Source organism: Bufo gargarizans, chromosome 3 (genome assembly GCF_014858855.1).
Source record: "Bufo gargarizans isolate SCDJY-AF-19 chromosome 3, ASM1485885v1, whole genome shotgun sequence".
Lineage (NCBI taxonomy): Eukaryota > Metazoa > Chordata > Amphibia > Anura > Bufonidae > Bufo > Bufo gargarizans.
In genome coordinates, this window is record NC_058082.1 from 282,159,937 (window position 1) to 282,175,224 (window position 15,288).

General features: G+C 43.1%; 1 protein-coding gene across 6 annotated transcripts in view; it reads right to left on the reverse strand.

The window, feature by feature from the left end:
* DTX2 (deltex E3 ubiquitin ligase 2) overlaps positions 1-15,288 on the reverse strand; it is an 84,171-nt gene that overhangs the window by 41,496 nt on the left and 27,387 nt on the right. For 5 of the 6 annotated variants that reach the window (XM_044286067.1, XM_044286063.1, XM_044286065.1 and 2 more), the window contains 2 exons: positions 7,590-8,370; positions 6,507-6,565 (listed from right to left, as the gene is read on the reverse strand). In XM_044286067.1, coding sequence (XP_044142002.1) covers positions 6,507-6,565; positions 7,590-8,370 — 840 coding nt within the window. The remainder of the gene's footprint in view (positions 1-6,506; positions 6,566-7,589; positions 8,371-15,288) is intronic. The other variant, XM_044286066.1, reaches the window with a different exon arrangement.

A 15,288-nucleotide genomic window follows, 5' to 3' on the forward strand; every position in this document is an offset into this window, starting at 1 on the left:
GGACGAATTCGTTATGCAGGCCATAGACTTCTATTATGACGGAATGAATAACTGAATGCCTCTTAAGCAGGGCTTGACAAATCCCAGGCGCCAGGTCGCCATGGCGATCAGGAATTTGGTCCTGGAGCATGGGTATTTGTCAGCCGGTTTTCAAAGGTGCACGGGCGACGGGTGTGGAGCACCGGAGGGGGGCCCGGAGGCAGCAGGAGTGGACATCAGCGCCTCCATTGTGGAAGCGCTCATCTCCAAATTCATCTGTATCGCCGTCCTCAGGACAGCGATACAGATGAATGGTGCGGTGGAGCAGGGTAGAGGCGACTGCCTTGCCCGTTCCTCTGATAGGCTACAGGCACTAGGCTGGTGCAGGCGGCAGGATGACGGGCGGGGGCTCACTATGAGGAGGGAAAGCACTATGGGGCCCTATATACTGGCACAATATGGGGGGGGCACTAGGCCGATGCAGGCGGCACGATGACTGGGGGCACTATGAAGAGGGGAAGCACTATAGGGGCCCTATATACTGGCACAATATGGGGGGCACTATGGAGAAGAGGGGGAAGCACTAGGGCCCTATATACTGGCACATTATGGGGGGGCACTATGGAGAAGAGGGGAAGGAGAACTATGGGGGCATCTACTGGGGGCCCCATGTACTGGCATGCATTATTGGGGGGCTCTATGGAGAAGTGTGGGGGGGGGGGGAGCAACTTTTTTAGCTGGCTCCTAGATTCCAAGGAAATTTGTCAAGCCCTGCTCTAAAGGCATTCTGTTACGGAATTGCGTTATGCTCTGTGGTAATGGAATTCATAATGCAATTCAGTTTATACCAGAACACGAACTCGAAGTTCAAAATATGAAATTCACTCATCCCTAATGGAAATCACAGGGAAAGTTTGTTGCAGTAACACTGTAGTGTCAGATCTGAAAGAAAATGCCTAACATGCAGCCGTCACAGTGTATAAAGGTGTTAATTCATACTACCAGGATATATAAAAAAATACAACAATTCCAAAAAAGTTGGGATGCTTTGTAAGATATAAATAAGAACTTAATGCAATGACTTCCAAGTCTCACAGACCCATATTTTCAGTGAGACATTTTCCCATCTCATGAAAAAAAAAATATATATAATAATAATAATTTAGAACTTGATGGCAGCAACGCATCTCAATAACGTTGGGACAAAACAGGGGCAACAAAGGGCTGGAAATGCAAGTGGTGGAGGAGCAACTTGCTACTAAATCATGACTGAGGATAAAAAAAAAAAAAAATGTGTTAGAGAAGTAGAGTCTCTCAGAAGCAAAGACAGGCAGAGGCTCACCAATGCATCTAAAATTGTGGAACAATTACAGAAAAATGTTCCTTAATGTAAAGTTGTGAGTGCTTTGAATATCCCGCCATATACAGTAAATATGAAAAGAATCAGAAATGCATGCGTGAAAGGGACAAGCCAATATTGGATGCTTGTAATCTATGGGCCCTCAGGCAGCACCGAATTAAACACAGACATGAATCTGTACTGGAAATAACCTCACGGGCTCAGGAAGACTTCCAGAAACCACCGTCTGTGAACAGAGTTTGTAATCCACAAATGCAAGTTAAAGCTGTATCATGGAAAGAAGAAGCCATATGTCAAAACGATCCAGAAACGGCGCTGGGCAAAAACTCATTTAAAATAGACTGAGGCCAAATGAAAACCTGGAGGGACCATCCAAGCTTATCAGTCCATGGTTCAAAAGCATGCATCTTTGATGGTATAGGGTTGCATTAGTGCCTATGACCTGGGCAGTTTATACATCCAAAAAAGGACTATGGCCTCATGCACATGGTCATTGGGCCGCCATGGCCGTATTGCAGCACGCAAATGGCGGGTCGGCAATCCACAGCCGCCGGCCGTGTGCACCACGGATGCGGACACAGTCACTTGAATGGGTCAGCAATTCCAGAGATGCGGAACGGAGTTACACTACGGAGTGCTTCTGTGGCGTTTCTGTTGTTCTGCACCACAAATAAATATGACATGTCATTTTTTTCTGCAGTGCGAACAGACCTTAGACCCATTCAGGATGTTGCCCGTGCACTGGGGACCGCAATTGCTGCACAACGACCATGTGCATGAGGCCTATCACTGCTGAACAGTATAAACAGGTTTTAGAACATATGTTTCCATCCAGACGTCTGCTTCAGGTAAGGCCTTGCATATTTCAGCAAGACAATTATAAACCACATACCGCATCTATCACAGTAAAACTTGGAACCAAACTCTGGTACCTCGGAACTGAAGCAGAGTTCGGTTCCAAGTTTTAAAGTGGTTTTGAACTTCAACTACCAAAGTTATTCAACAAAGTCACACGTGACTTCGCGAATAACTAACTTCAGCTCATTGGAGCCCATACATTTTAATACTGTATGGAGATGGATCTCTGCACAGTATTAATCCGAAGTTATGAACGAAGCGACTTTGCATGTAGTATCCAAAGCTCACTTCAATCATCACTAGCTAAAATCCTACTCAGACACGAATGGGACAACATTCCTCTGCCAAATCTCCAGCAATTAGTCTTCTCACTTCCCTGTCCCAACTTTTTGGGAATTAGGGTTGTACATAAACCTCCCGTAAACAATGGCGGAACCTCCTCGCTCCATAAAAAAATATAGTAAAAGTGAAAGAGTAATTTATATGTACCACAAAATTTTTTTTTTTTTTTTTTATAAAAACACACAACAACTCTGCTCTCAAACAAGAATCAATACGTCGACAGAAATATAAAACAGTTATAGATCTCAGTATAGATGGAAAAATGAAAAATACCTTCAATCAATATAGCAGCTACAGAGGGAAGTTGGAATACTTTTGTCCTATTTTGAATTTTGACCAAGTCATGGGGTGAAGCATCTTGCTTGACTATGATGGGGGACTCTCGCTCAGAGGCTAGTCTGGGGTCAGAATTTACCTTGCACGCATGTGGGAGAGGGACTGTAAATCTGGAGTGTGGCTCAGTAGACACTGTAGCACAAAGGGTTAATCTTCACAAACCAGTCTGATATTTTCATCTTGGCAGAGCAGGACTCCACAATGGCAAAGTCCTTCACTAAGTGGAAAGGGGATATGGCAGACGAGGGAAGTAATGTCTATCTGGAGGTCCACCAAAGCAATTACTGTCAGGGACCAGCTTACACAGACTAAGTGGTTACATAGGGTCTACCCCACACTGGTTAGATTATTATGGATGTGTCGACTCGAGCCCTGTGTGCACTAGGTCCTTTATTTCATATGGTGTGGTTATGCCCCGTTATGCAGGGAGACTGGTGGGATATTCATAGCTTTCTGAATTAGAAGTTCAGGTACCCTGACATGTGAAGCTTGTTGGGTTTGGTCTCAGATCTACTTCCTTGTAAAAATGAGAGGAAACTTTACAGTTTCCTACTGTTTTATAGCAGGAAAGACATTTTAACTAACTGAAAGCCCCCCAAAACTTTATGGGTACATTTGATAAATACAGACTTGCCGCTAGCCGACTTATGCAGGTTATCGGGTGATTTCCCATGTAAACAGCGATTTCCTGCCCAGAAGCAATGAAGGCGTATGGTGATGAGATACTTCAGTACCAATCACTCCTATGTAAATGCAGCTTTCACCTCCTCACAGGATCAGGCAATTATTGGGAACATTTGGTTAATATTTGTAAAAGGACCAATAGTCTACCTGCATACGGTGTGGATTTGTATGGAGAAAATCCACATGAAATCGGCACAAAACCACATAAAGACACAATATTTATTGCGGTTTTGGTGCGATATATGTGCTGTTTTTCTTGCAGATTTTTTTTTAAGTTAACAACCCCATTGAAGTCTATAGGAAAACCACTAGATTAGGGCTGCAACGAGTACTTGACTAAATAGAGTAATTCAACACCCAAAAAATTCCTCGATGCAATTTTTTGGATTCGTTTGTGTCACGTGACCACGGAGCGGGAGTGACGCTCTTGCTATTACTCCCGCTCCGTGGTCTCCCGCTGTGCTTGGAATACTCACCTTTACAGCAGGGGGCCTCCGGACACTCCACAGCACGTCTATGGTCCCGCGCTGCACTGACCATTTGACATACGCACGCTGTGACCTTACGTACTGTGTGACGCTAGGCGATGGAGTGTCGGCGGGGGCCCATGCTGGACAAGCAAGTTAGTGCGACTAAGTCGGGGCACCCGGAGTGCACCGGATCATAACAACTAATGACTCTGTGCACTTCGGGTGTCAGGAGGAGCAAGGGGGGGGGGGGGGAGAGCTGATGGTGCAAAGGGGGGGTGGGGGTGATTGATGGCACCAGGGGGTAGTGGAGCTGATGTCACTGGGGGGGGGGGGGGGGGGGGGGAACTGATGCACTTAGGCTGAACGCACAGGGGGGAAAAGGGTGTTGGGGGACTGATGGTAGGTGGTCTGATGAGTTTTTATAAAGGAAAACAGTCTATTAATTCATTTTTTCTCATTAGAGTACTCAATCGTAAAAAATAAACGATAAAATACTCTATTTCTAAAATAACCATTTACTGCAGCCCTACACTAGATATACAAGGTGCAGGAACAACTGACATGCTGTGGATCTTAAAGGGAACCTGTCACCGGGATTTTGGGTATAGAGCCGAGGACATGGGTTGCTAGATCGCCGCTAGCACATCCATAATATCCAGTCCCCATAGCTCTGTGTGCTTTTATTGTGTAAAAAACCCGATTCGATACATATGCAAATTAACCTAAGATGAGTCAGAGCTTGAAAATATGACCCTTCTCTGGTCACACAAGTAAGATATGACTCTTATGTTAATTTGCATTGGTATCAAATCGTTTTTTTTTTTTACACAATAAAAGCACACAGAGCTATGGGGACTGGGTATTCCGGATGTGCTAGCGGCCATATAGCAGCCGATGTCCTCAGCTCTGTACACAAAATCCCTGTGACAGGTTCCCTTTAAGATCCACAGAGGAGGTCAATTTCTGCAAGGAAACAATACGCAAAAGGGTACATGAGATTTGGCAAATATTCATTTTGCAGATATTGTACTACACTGCTTTTTCCTGCATGAAAATCTACACAGAATATGCAACTTGTGCAGATAGCCTCAGTTTTATATATTACAAGTAGAAGGGAAGGTGAAACAGACCAATCTTGATATTGGAGCTCACCTTACCACTTCTAAGAAGATCAAGCTTTCTTGATACAACCTAGCTCGATAAGCTTTGCCAGCAGTGCCACAAGCTAACGCTGCAGGACTGACAGTAGAACTATTTGGGGTTGCTCTGGAACCTACTACTTGATAAAGATGCAGAGATATGGTCACTTTTTTCAGAAATGGTATCAAAGCAGTCATAACCTTAGGTCAAGAATAGTTGTTCTACAGTTCCCCAAAACAACTCAAAAGTAACCCAGAAATGTATCATACTTTAATGAGCCGGGACACAACAATGCAGTTTAGTAAAGGCAGATATTAGGCAAGCAGACATTTAATAAAGGAGAAATACAAACAAACTAAATACTAGTAGACCGCTTAGAAGCAGAAAAGGCTCTGCTCACACTGGTATCGGTGCATTGCTTTCTTCTTTTTTGTTTACAATCTGCCATAATCCTTCTGTCACAGACACCAGTGAATTAGGCTACATGAACACAAACGTATTTCGTTTCCGTGGCTGTTCAGTTTTATTTTTTTGCGGATAGGATGCGGACCCATTCATTTCAATGGGTCCGCAAAAAAGTGACCAGCACACAGTGTGCTAACCACATCCGTATGTCCGATCCGTAGCCCCGCAAAAAAAAAATATAACATGTCCTACTCTTGTCCATTTTTCCATTTTAGGCATGTCATCCGCGTTTTTTTTTATTGTTTTTTTGCGAACCGTAAAACACATACGGTTGTGTGCATGCAGCCTGCATGTTTTTTTTTTTAAAGCTTCTGTGTTTTTAAATATATTTTTTTTAATTGGGCAGAATAATGCAACATGCTACATCATTGTGTGAACAGGACCCTAAAGAGAAATGTCTAATGTAAAGAGCTGAATCAAACAAACTAAACATTTTAATACTCAAACTTTAGGGGCATTTCCATCTCAGACACTGATAGTATGTCACTAACACATGCCATCAATGTCAGATAGGAGTGGGTCCCAAAGGTGGGAACTGCACCCATCTCCACAACGGGTCCCTGAAGTCAAGGCGAATGCACTGCAAACGCGTGGCTGCACTCCATCAGCCGCTATGGGATTTATGAGCAAGCTCGGCCATTTTCGAAGTTCCATAGTGGTGAAAAGAGGTGGCCAGAGCGCTCTCCATTCACCTCTATAGATTACATCTGAAAATAGCTCAGTTTGCAAGAAGAAAGCGTGCCATGTATGCGAGGTGTGCTCTGTTCTGGAGACCCACACCTATCTGAACTTTGATGTCATATTGCAAGGATATGCCATAATGTCTAAGAATGGCCAATCCCTTTAGGTTTCGACCAACAGTATTATGTTACCTGCAAGAGCCTGCTTTAAGGAACTGTTCTTCGCAACCTGTACAGGAAGGGATGGCATGCTAGAAGTCCAAAATTGAAACAAAAAATGAATGTTACTAAAGACAAAAGAATAAAGTCTTGCCTGTACTTCCATTTGTTTAGGATCTTAACTTGTAAGGTGTCCTCCACACAGACTAGAGAGTTCAGAAGAGAACCACAAAAACAGAACAAAAATTGCAGTAGCAGATTTCATTAGTTTTGTTTTTCGTTCTACTGATGCATCAGAATAAAAAAAAAAAAAAAAAAATTATTAAAAAACATCTAGCCTAAAACTACAGTTCACAAAACACAATGGCCATTTACTAATGCCAGTACACCTAGATCTGATCCCCAACGCGCTCTTACTTTCATCCCGCTCAGAACCGACAGGAACAAGCCGTTGTAGAGACAAAGTCGGAGCAGGGAGCGCACCAGTGGTAGACTGGGCATGTGCTGCTCTTATTAGGAAAAGCACTTAGGACGAACTGGTTGCACGCAGAGCCTGGGTTGAGGAGCCGGTGCTCGTTCTAAAAATATAGTGGCCAACCTCTTTTAGGTGAATTCATGTTTTATACCGACACAAAAACCATTTTTGTGGGCAGAAAAACGCGCTGTGTAAACGGAAACAATGATTCTGTATGGAGATGAGAGATTGCACCACATGAATGCAGCTCTCACCTCCTCTGACAATAGGCAGTTATTGGGAAGGAACGGTTCCTTTCCAAACACTGCTTGCTTAGTTGGCGTGGGTAAATGCACTTTGCCCCAGCGTCTCCTGAAGATTGTTCGGGCTTTGAATATCATTCTATGACAAAACGGTTAAGGTTCCTTTGGAAAGAAAAAAAAAAAAAAAAAAAAAAAAAGGATGACAATTTAGAGCTAGTCTTCCTTTAGGAAGGCTAGACAAATCCCAGACGTTAATATGCCTAAAAATTTGCCCCAGAGGCCTTCTTGGTGCACACTACTTTTTGTTAAAATCTACAAAATACGCTAGAAAAGTCAGATTGGCCACTAAAAGTGTCAGGCTCACAGATGTACAGTAGCGTTTTTCAATGGAGTGCTTACCTTATTCCATTAGAAGGTGGAGGCCCATGAAATTGCATTCCGTTGGCAGAAGAGGGACCAGGAAATTGCATTCCGTTGGCAGAAGAAGAGGGACCAGGAAATTGCATTCCATTGGCAGAAGAAGAGGGACCAGGAAATTGCATTCCATTGGCAGAAGAAGAGGGACCAGGAAATTGCATTCCATTGGCAGAAGAAGAGGGACCAGGAAATTGCATTCCATTGGCAGAAGAAGAGGGACCAGGAAATTGCATTGATGTTGATGGGGGTAACCAAGTGTTGTTGAGCTTTGGTGCCGATTTTGCACTAGTTATTGTTGGTTTTGGATAAGGTAGGTAACTAGTATTACTGTTTGATGTCCGACTGGCGTTTGGGTAATTAGAGGAAGCAGCCAAGTTAATCATTGAGTGTCTATACCGAACAGGCATAGGTCCTGCACCGCTACTTGCAAGACACTGGTGGCAAGCACAGGCAGAAGATTTATGTGCGGGTCCCACCTTTGTAGTTACTGGATAAGGTGCATCGAGACGTCTCTGGACTTGCCGTCGAAAACCAGTCACTTGATTTGTCTGAATGAGTGTGAGAAAGTCAACATGATAGCAGAGTCCAAATATTCCAAGATCTACGGTTGGATTGCCATTGCTAAAGTTTTCCTCTAGAAACATAGAAATTTGTGTTTCATAAGCTGTCCAACGGCCATCGTCATTCATCCACTCCCAACAAATTCCCTTGGCTGGTGCAGAGTTTAGTGAATAAAGGCTTTTTCTTACATACCGCATGGTTCCTAAGGGAGGAAAAAAAAAAAGGAAACATTTTAGGGATATTTAATGTCCGATGCTTAGCACCTACATTTATTTCAAATTATTTGTCTATGTGAAGCTTCGCAAGATCATACTGTATACAAGTGCAAGTTTCTGGGTGACATGTGCCTTTCTGTTCCATTCAGCATCTATGGAGCTGACAAGCAACCGAGCATTGTACTCCTCTCGCCATCAGTCTCAGACATTGAATTCAGTGGCACCATACATGCTTGACTCCATTTGAACACCTCAATGCAGTTGTCTAATGAGGAAGGTGGAGGTTCCAATGGATTGATGATGCATGTCATCTGAGGTTTAAACCCTGTCCACAGTGTGATGTGCCATTCAAGCAGATGTGACCGCCAAGAATGGTGTCAAGCTACTTACTGGTCATGCAGGGACCAGAAGTGTCTGGGAATGGGGCAGCGGCACAAGCACAGTGGGACTGCAGACAGATTCTTTTATTTAATTTATTTTTAGGACCACTGGGATTGTGAGCTCCTAGGCTAGACAACCCCTTTAAAAAAGACTCATTTAACTCACTAGGGGCTAGGCATAGGCCGCCATGCACGGTCATATTACCCAAACAGTCAGTTTGTCCGCGATTATAATACTTAAAGATGTACACTGGGACACCAATTTTCTTTGTTCAGTCCCCAGGTTTAAGAGTGGGCTCAAACAGCTTAAAGGGGTTTTCAGAGACTTATACTGATGACCTATCCTTTGGATACTACAGCGTGCAGAAAGCTTGATGCTAAATTTTTTAAAATCATAATTAGTGTTCAATGTATCACTGTAACCTAATACATGGTTTAAAGTAAGCCTAAACGAAGAGAAGGCAGGCGTAAAGTGCTTAACCTCTAACAAGATGCACCAAATCTATCATGAAGTGTGGACCACTGACTGCCCGATGTAGGTTTAGACAATCTAACCATTGGACAGAATTACTAAATGGGGGCCAACATTCTAATTACCCGAGTTTCAAGAGCATTCCCATCCACCTTCCACTGACGGGTAATGTGAGGACAGAGCAGTTTTCCACCAGATTAGCCGCTGTCCTTTTACTCACATTTTAATCAGCTTTGTAATACTATCAGCTCCACAGACTCATTTCTATCTCCTTGAAAATCCCCATTTCTTAAATAGACATTTGCAATCATTTTGTGCCAATGTATGAGTGTAGTTTCCAATGTGCTATATTTTGCAAGCTGATATCTTCCAAGGAAATGACTGAAGGCATTGCGACTAGGCATGATCCTATGAAATAAACTTTGGGGTACTGTAAATGCAAGTTCTCTCATGAGCATATTACACACCAAATGAAAATTGGGAAAAGATTCCACAAACTAATGTAAAATGAAACAAGGCAGCACTTCGGTCTTAGTGAAGGAAAGTGGATCCTTTGTTGCACCCAATGCAACATTTCAGCTCATCTCAGCTCATCTCAGTGGAGCCTGTGTCAAGCTTGGAGGGCTTCACAGTTCTTAGTCTATAACCAAGTACAAAATTTGCCACCATAAGTAGCTGTTTGGGAGGCTGTTTGCTGCTCAGTAATATAAGGTGCTTTTAAGTACGCACACAATTCCCTCCATTCCTTACCGCATACTCCGTTCATGCCTCTCTGACATTTCCCACTACTAAGCCTTATGTGTACACCATGATTAGTACAAAGATATTGGAACAATTGCGTGAAGCCTCCTTGAACCCTGGAAAGCAACCAAAGCCAGCTCCAGTTCAAAGAAGCAGAGCAATGCCTATGGGCTATTAAGAGTCGAGTGAAGTTATGGTAAAAGTAAACATTTTTAAAAACTTGACTGAGATCCCAAATCCAGTAGTGGTCTCTCAGTCACTTATAAGGTTCTAGTTTCTAGGACTGGACGTATGTAACTGTCAGATACCATCAAGCAAATTAGCCGTCGTAGAAGTGCTATTATAGTCACATAGAAACAGTGTATCCTCCTTCTCTTGGGCGGTAATTCTGGAAACCCCATAGAGTTACATAGACTATGTATGTAGGGTGTGAAACACAAACTGGTATCAGTAAGCAAATGCCGATTTCTCCAGGAAAGAACTATCAGATAGGCCAGAATCAGCACCCTACTTTACAGCATAAAAGGTTCCAGCACACAATTGTTACATGGAGTCCAAAGAGGACATTAAACAAAAAAAAAAAAAAGGAGGAAATCAGGAAATCAACTTCTCTTCTTACTTGTGTATCAAAAAAAAAGAGCTGGCTCAAATTGCATTGTGAACACGGAGAAGTGCTGGTGAAGGCTGCACCTAGGCCACTAGCATACGATAGGTAGACTACCACTGCTTTTGATCGAGTAGATTTGTGTAGAATTAAAGGGGTATTCCGGTTAGATCAAGTTATCCACAGGATAGGGGGTAACTTATTAGGGCTGTATCACATTAGCGAGTCCAATGTGGGAGTCACGCTCCATGTGCGAGTGTGATCCTCCGTTCTGGACTTGCAGGAGTGCACGGCATCATCATAAGTTGTAATGCTATGTGGTTCTGCAGCTTTATATCAAAACTACAGCATGCCCCTAGTTTTGTGGACAACTTGTCCAAAGGATGTGACCTGAATTGCCTTATGATGTGCTGTTACATGAAGAACCCGTTTTCTTGATGCCTGAAACTAATTAACAATCCCAAATGTAAAATTTAAACAAAGATGCACACAGCCAGTTTTCTTGGCAACTTTTCCAAGACTCTCATTACTTCAGAAGTGCAGATGTGATGCAGAATTTCCCATCATTGCTGTTAGTGCAATGGTTCATGCCAGTTAATATCCAAGCTTACTCAGCTCCTTCAGTGAAACAGCTGAGGCATGCTGCTTACTATTCCCAAGGCTCATCCTTCAAACAGACACCTATTTACGTAACAGCCTGGCATGGGAAAAAAAGTTTTTCCATAGAAAATGCACTCAAAAGAAAAAATTAATAAATAAACTTTACTACTGCTCAGATGAAAGCGGATAAAAAAATAAAAATAAAATGTAGGCTTTCAATTCTAAACTCTCCAAATATGCATTAATGTCTATAATGGTGGACAGACAGGGGAATTTAAGGGGGCGTTCAACTTTTGAACAAGGGGCAGAATGGATAAAAAATAAAAAAATAAAGTATGGAAGTAGACCCTTGCTTTTTATAGGAATACAGTACATTCAAATTTGCTAAATTGACTGCTCACTCCTAGGATCAGGGGCAAGAAAACTGCATCTTAGGCACCTACAAGGTAATTACTACTTGTTAGTACTGGTGGGTTATTGGGGTTTTCTTGTCTTCAGTGGAGAACTCATACATGCCTCGTGTTCCGTCTGGAAGAAATATTGTCAGGATTTAGTGTTCTATTTCAAATATAAAAAGCGCTGTTGGTCTAGTCCTAGCTGATCTATAATTTTCATAATTCCCATGCTGCTTCCTTACTTGAATGTCATCTGGGAGCAGACCATTGCTGCTCGCTGTGTAGAAGAAATGGAACATGAAACAATAATAAAGCACATAAGGACACTTAAGGGGTTTTGACATCACAGAAGATGATGGCAAAATTGTTAGAGTATTCCAGAAATATCAAATTGGTGATGTCAAGTTGTATCTCTGAGTCTTCCACAATCCACAGAACAAAGAGTGCTAGGTAAGTCTCTTCAGATTTTTCCCTAGATAGCACTTCTCCTCCAGGCTCATGCACACAACTTTTGTCGGCCGGTGCCGATATTGCGAACCAAAACAGCGAGTCCGCAATATACAGGCACCGTCCATTTGTGCACTGCATCACAGATGCGGACCCATGCGGACAGAGGGTTTTATGTCCGTGCCTCTGTACTAGGGTTGTCCCGATGATAACATTTTGATTCTATTTCGATACAATAAAAAAGTATTGCGATACTCTGTACTATGCGAAAAAAATAAAACGCAAAAAAAGCAGCGTGCATTCCACATTTTATGGAGTGTCCGGCCCATAATCAAACAGTTCTAGCCTATTTTTTGGGGGAACCAGGTGACAAAAAAAAAAAAAAAAAAAAAAAAAAAAAGGCAAATCGCACAGTTTTTATTTATTTTTTTACAGCGTTGACCACATGGAGATTTTTTTTATATTTTAATAGTTTGGACTTTTCAGATGTGGCGATGTGATATGTTTATTATTGTTTATATATTTTAAGTAAAATTAGAAAAGGAGTGATTTATACTTCATATTTTTGTGTCGTCTTCCCCCCCCCCCCCCTTTTATTTAATAACTTTCACCCTTAGGGGCTAGAACCTGGGATCTTGTGCTATTCACCTATACATAGAGCTCTATTAGGGTGAAAAGGACCTCGCACTCTCCCTGCTGCTCTGTGCACACAGCAGCAGGGTGTTTACCATGGCAGCCAGGGCTTCAGCAGCGTCCTGGCTGCCATGGTAACCAATCGGAGCACCAGGATTACACTGCTGGGGCTTCGATCATAAGCTGCCACTGCCACCAATGAGGAGGGGACCCTGTGGCCACGGTCACTAATGATTATAATACTAGGGGAAGTTGGAGAGGGGGGATGCGCTACGCCACCAATGAAGATAACTCACCCATTAATAAAGATACAGGAGGTGGGTGCCGGCTGCAGAATCACATAGCCGGCACCCGACCTCTATGACAGGGATCTGCGATCAGTGGCAGTTAACCCCTCAGGTGAATAGGACTTAACACTCTCCCTGCTTCCCTGGGCTTTGTGCACACAGCAGCAGGGAGATTACCATGGCAGCCGCTGATCGCAGCTCCCTGTCATAAAGGTCGGGTGCCGGCTATGCGATTCTGCAGCCAGCACCTGCTTCCTGTATTTGTATTAATGGGCAAGTTATCTTAATAGGTGTCACAGTGCGCCCCCTTCCTCCAACACCCCCAGTATAATAATCATTAGTGGCAGTGGCCACAGGGTCCCCTCCTCCCATCTCTCTTCATTAGTGGCAGCGGAGGGAGGGAGAGACTCCTCTTCTCCACTGTTCTGCTGAGGCAACATGGCGCACGCTAAGAGCAGCGCAGCGCAGCGCAGTCTAGCATCGGTTAAAGGCAAATTCCGGTATCGAATCGATACCCAATCGATACTTTTGCACCAGTATCAATAATTCGATACCCGGTGCAACCCTACTCTGCAAAAAAGTACTGCATGCACTACTTTTTTCTGGTGCGGAACGCAGACCCCATTCAAGTGAATCAGTCCTGTGTTCGCATACAGCAGCCCTACGGTCGGTGCTCATGCACTGCAATTTGCGGTCCACAGAACAGGCCCGGCTGGCACACGTTCGTGTGCATGAGCCCTTAGGCAGCAGCAGAACTGCAACACAGCCTCAATCTACAGTGTATGACTAAGGCCTCATGCACACGTTTATATGCAATTTGCAGTTTGGAAACAGTGGATCCCCAAAATACAGAAACAGGCTTTGTGCATCCCACAATTTCCATGGGCTCCACTGTCAAAATGCCTATTCTTGTCTGCAAAACAGACAAGAAAATGATGATTATTATTATTTATTTATTTTTTTAAGCAGGACTGAAATCCAAACAGCAGTCATTGCACATTCATTGAAATAAATGGGTCCACACCCAACGCATGAAAAAGTTGATCTGTTTTTATGGCATTCACCATGCTGTAAGTGACCTGTGCTCTTTATTCTCCAGGTCAGTAGGATTACCGCAATACCAAATTTATATAGTTTTTCTTGTATTTTAATACAGTAAAAAAATACTTTGGCCAAATTAGTTTTTCTTCTTTTCATCACCATATTCTGACTTTTTTATAGTTATGTTTACGGAGCTGTGTGAGGTCTCATTTTTTGTGGGTCAATCTGCAGTTTTTATTTTAATCAAATTTATCCAATTTTGTTTTCTGGAGGTGAAATGGTTAAAAAAAAAAAAAAAAAGCCAAATTGGCCATATTAATTTTTTTCCCCGCTATGCCATTCACTGCAAGGCAAGGGATTTTTCTTTAGATCCGGCAACTTACCAGGATGCTTACGCCTAGCAGTGTTCCCGGTGAGGTCAATGGGCGGGTTTAGCACTGCCCTAGCCTGTAAAACAGCTAGAGGGAACACTGCTAGGCGGATGGCCCCACCTAGCAGAGTAAAAATATAAACAAAACAGCCCTTGCCCTGCGCAATCCAGCACAGGGCAAGGGGGAGCATGAAATGCTTCACTCAGAGGGGCTGCCTGGGTGAAGGGAATATGTCCAGGTTCAGCTCTGAGCCCGGACAACCCCTTAAACTTTCAAAAAGAGGCTATTTAATCTCGAGTTCAGCATCTGCTCTAGGAAAGTATCTGGTCTCAGAATCAGTAGAAGAAAGAATGAAAGCAGCACAGCGTCTCATCGGGTCACCAGAATGCAACAGCCGCCAAGAGGACCGCGGATCCACAGGGGTCACACCAGAAAGTGGTAAAAGTAGAAAAGTCGCAGCAGCATCTCAGTTTTTTCTTTTTATTGCGAAAACTTCACAGGATATATACAAATAAACTTCTAGCACTTTATTTGTATATATGCTGTGAAGTTTTCGCAATAAAAAGAAAGAAAAAAAAAACGGAGATGCTGCTGCGACGTTTCTACTTCAACTTTCTGGTCTCAGAATCAGTCTTTACTAGTGACAGTGATGAGTCTCTAGGAGCCTTTGGTTACATAGTCTGGCTGTTGGCGACAGCTGCACACAGATAGCCAACATGGCAAGACTCATCTAAACAAACTGCTGAAAGACAATTGAAAGTTCACTTTTCTACAATAAGTTGTAAAATATGGTTTATTTACTTCACGTAACTATTTAAAACACTGTTTACACGTGCATCAAGTAGTTTACGCTCTGTAGCAATGCATGCATATAATAATGCTAAACAGACAGACAACAGACGCTTCCCAGGAAGATGATGAGAATAACAGGATG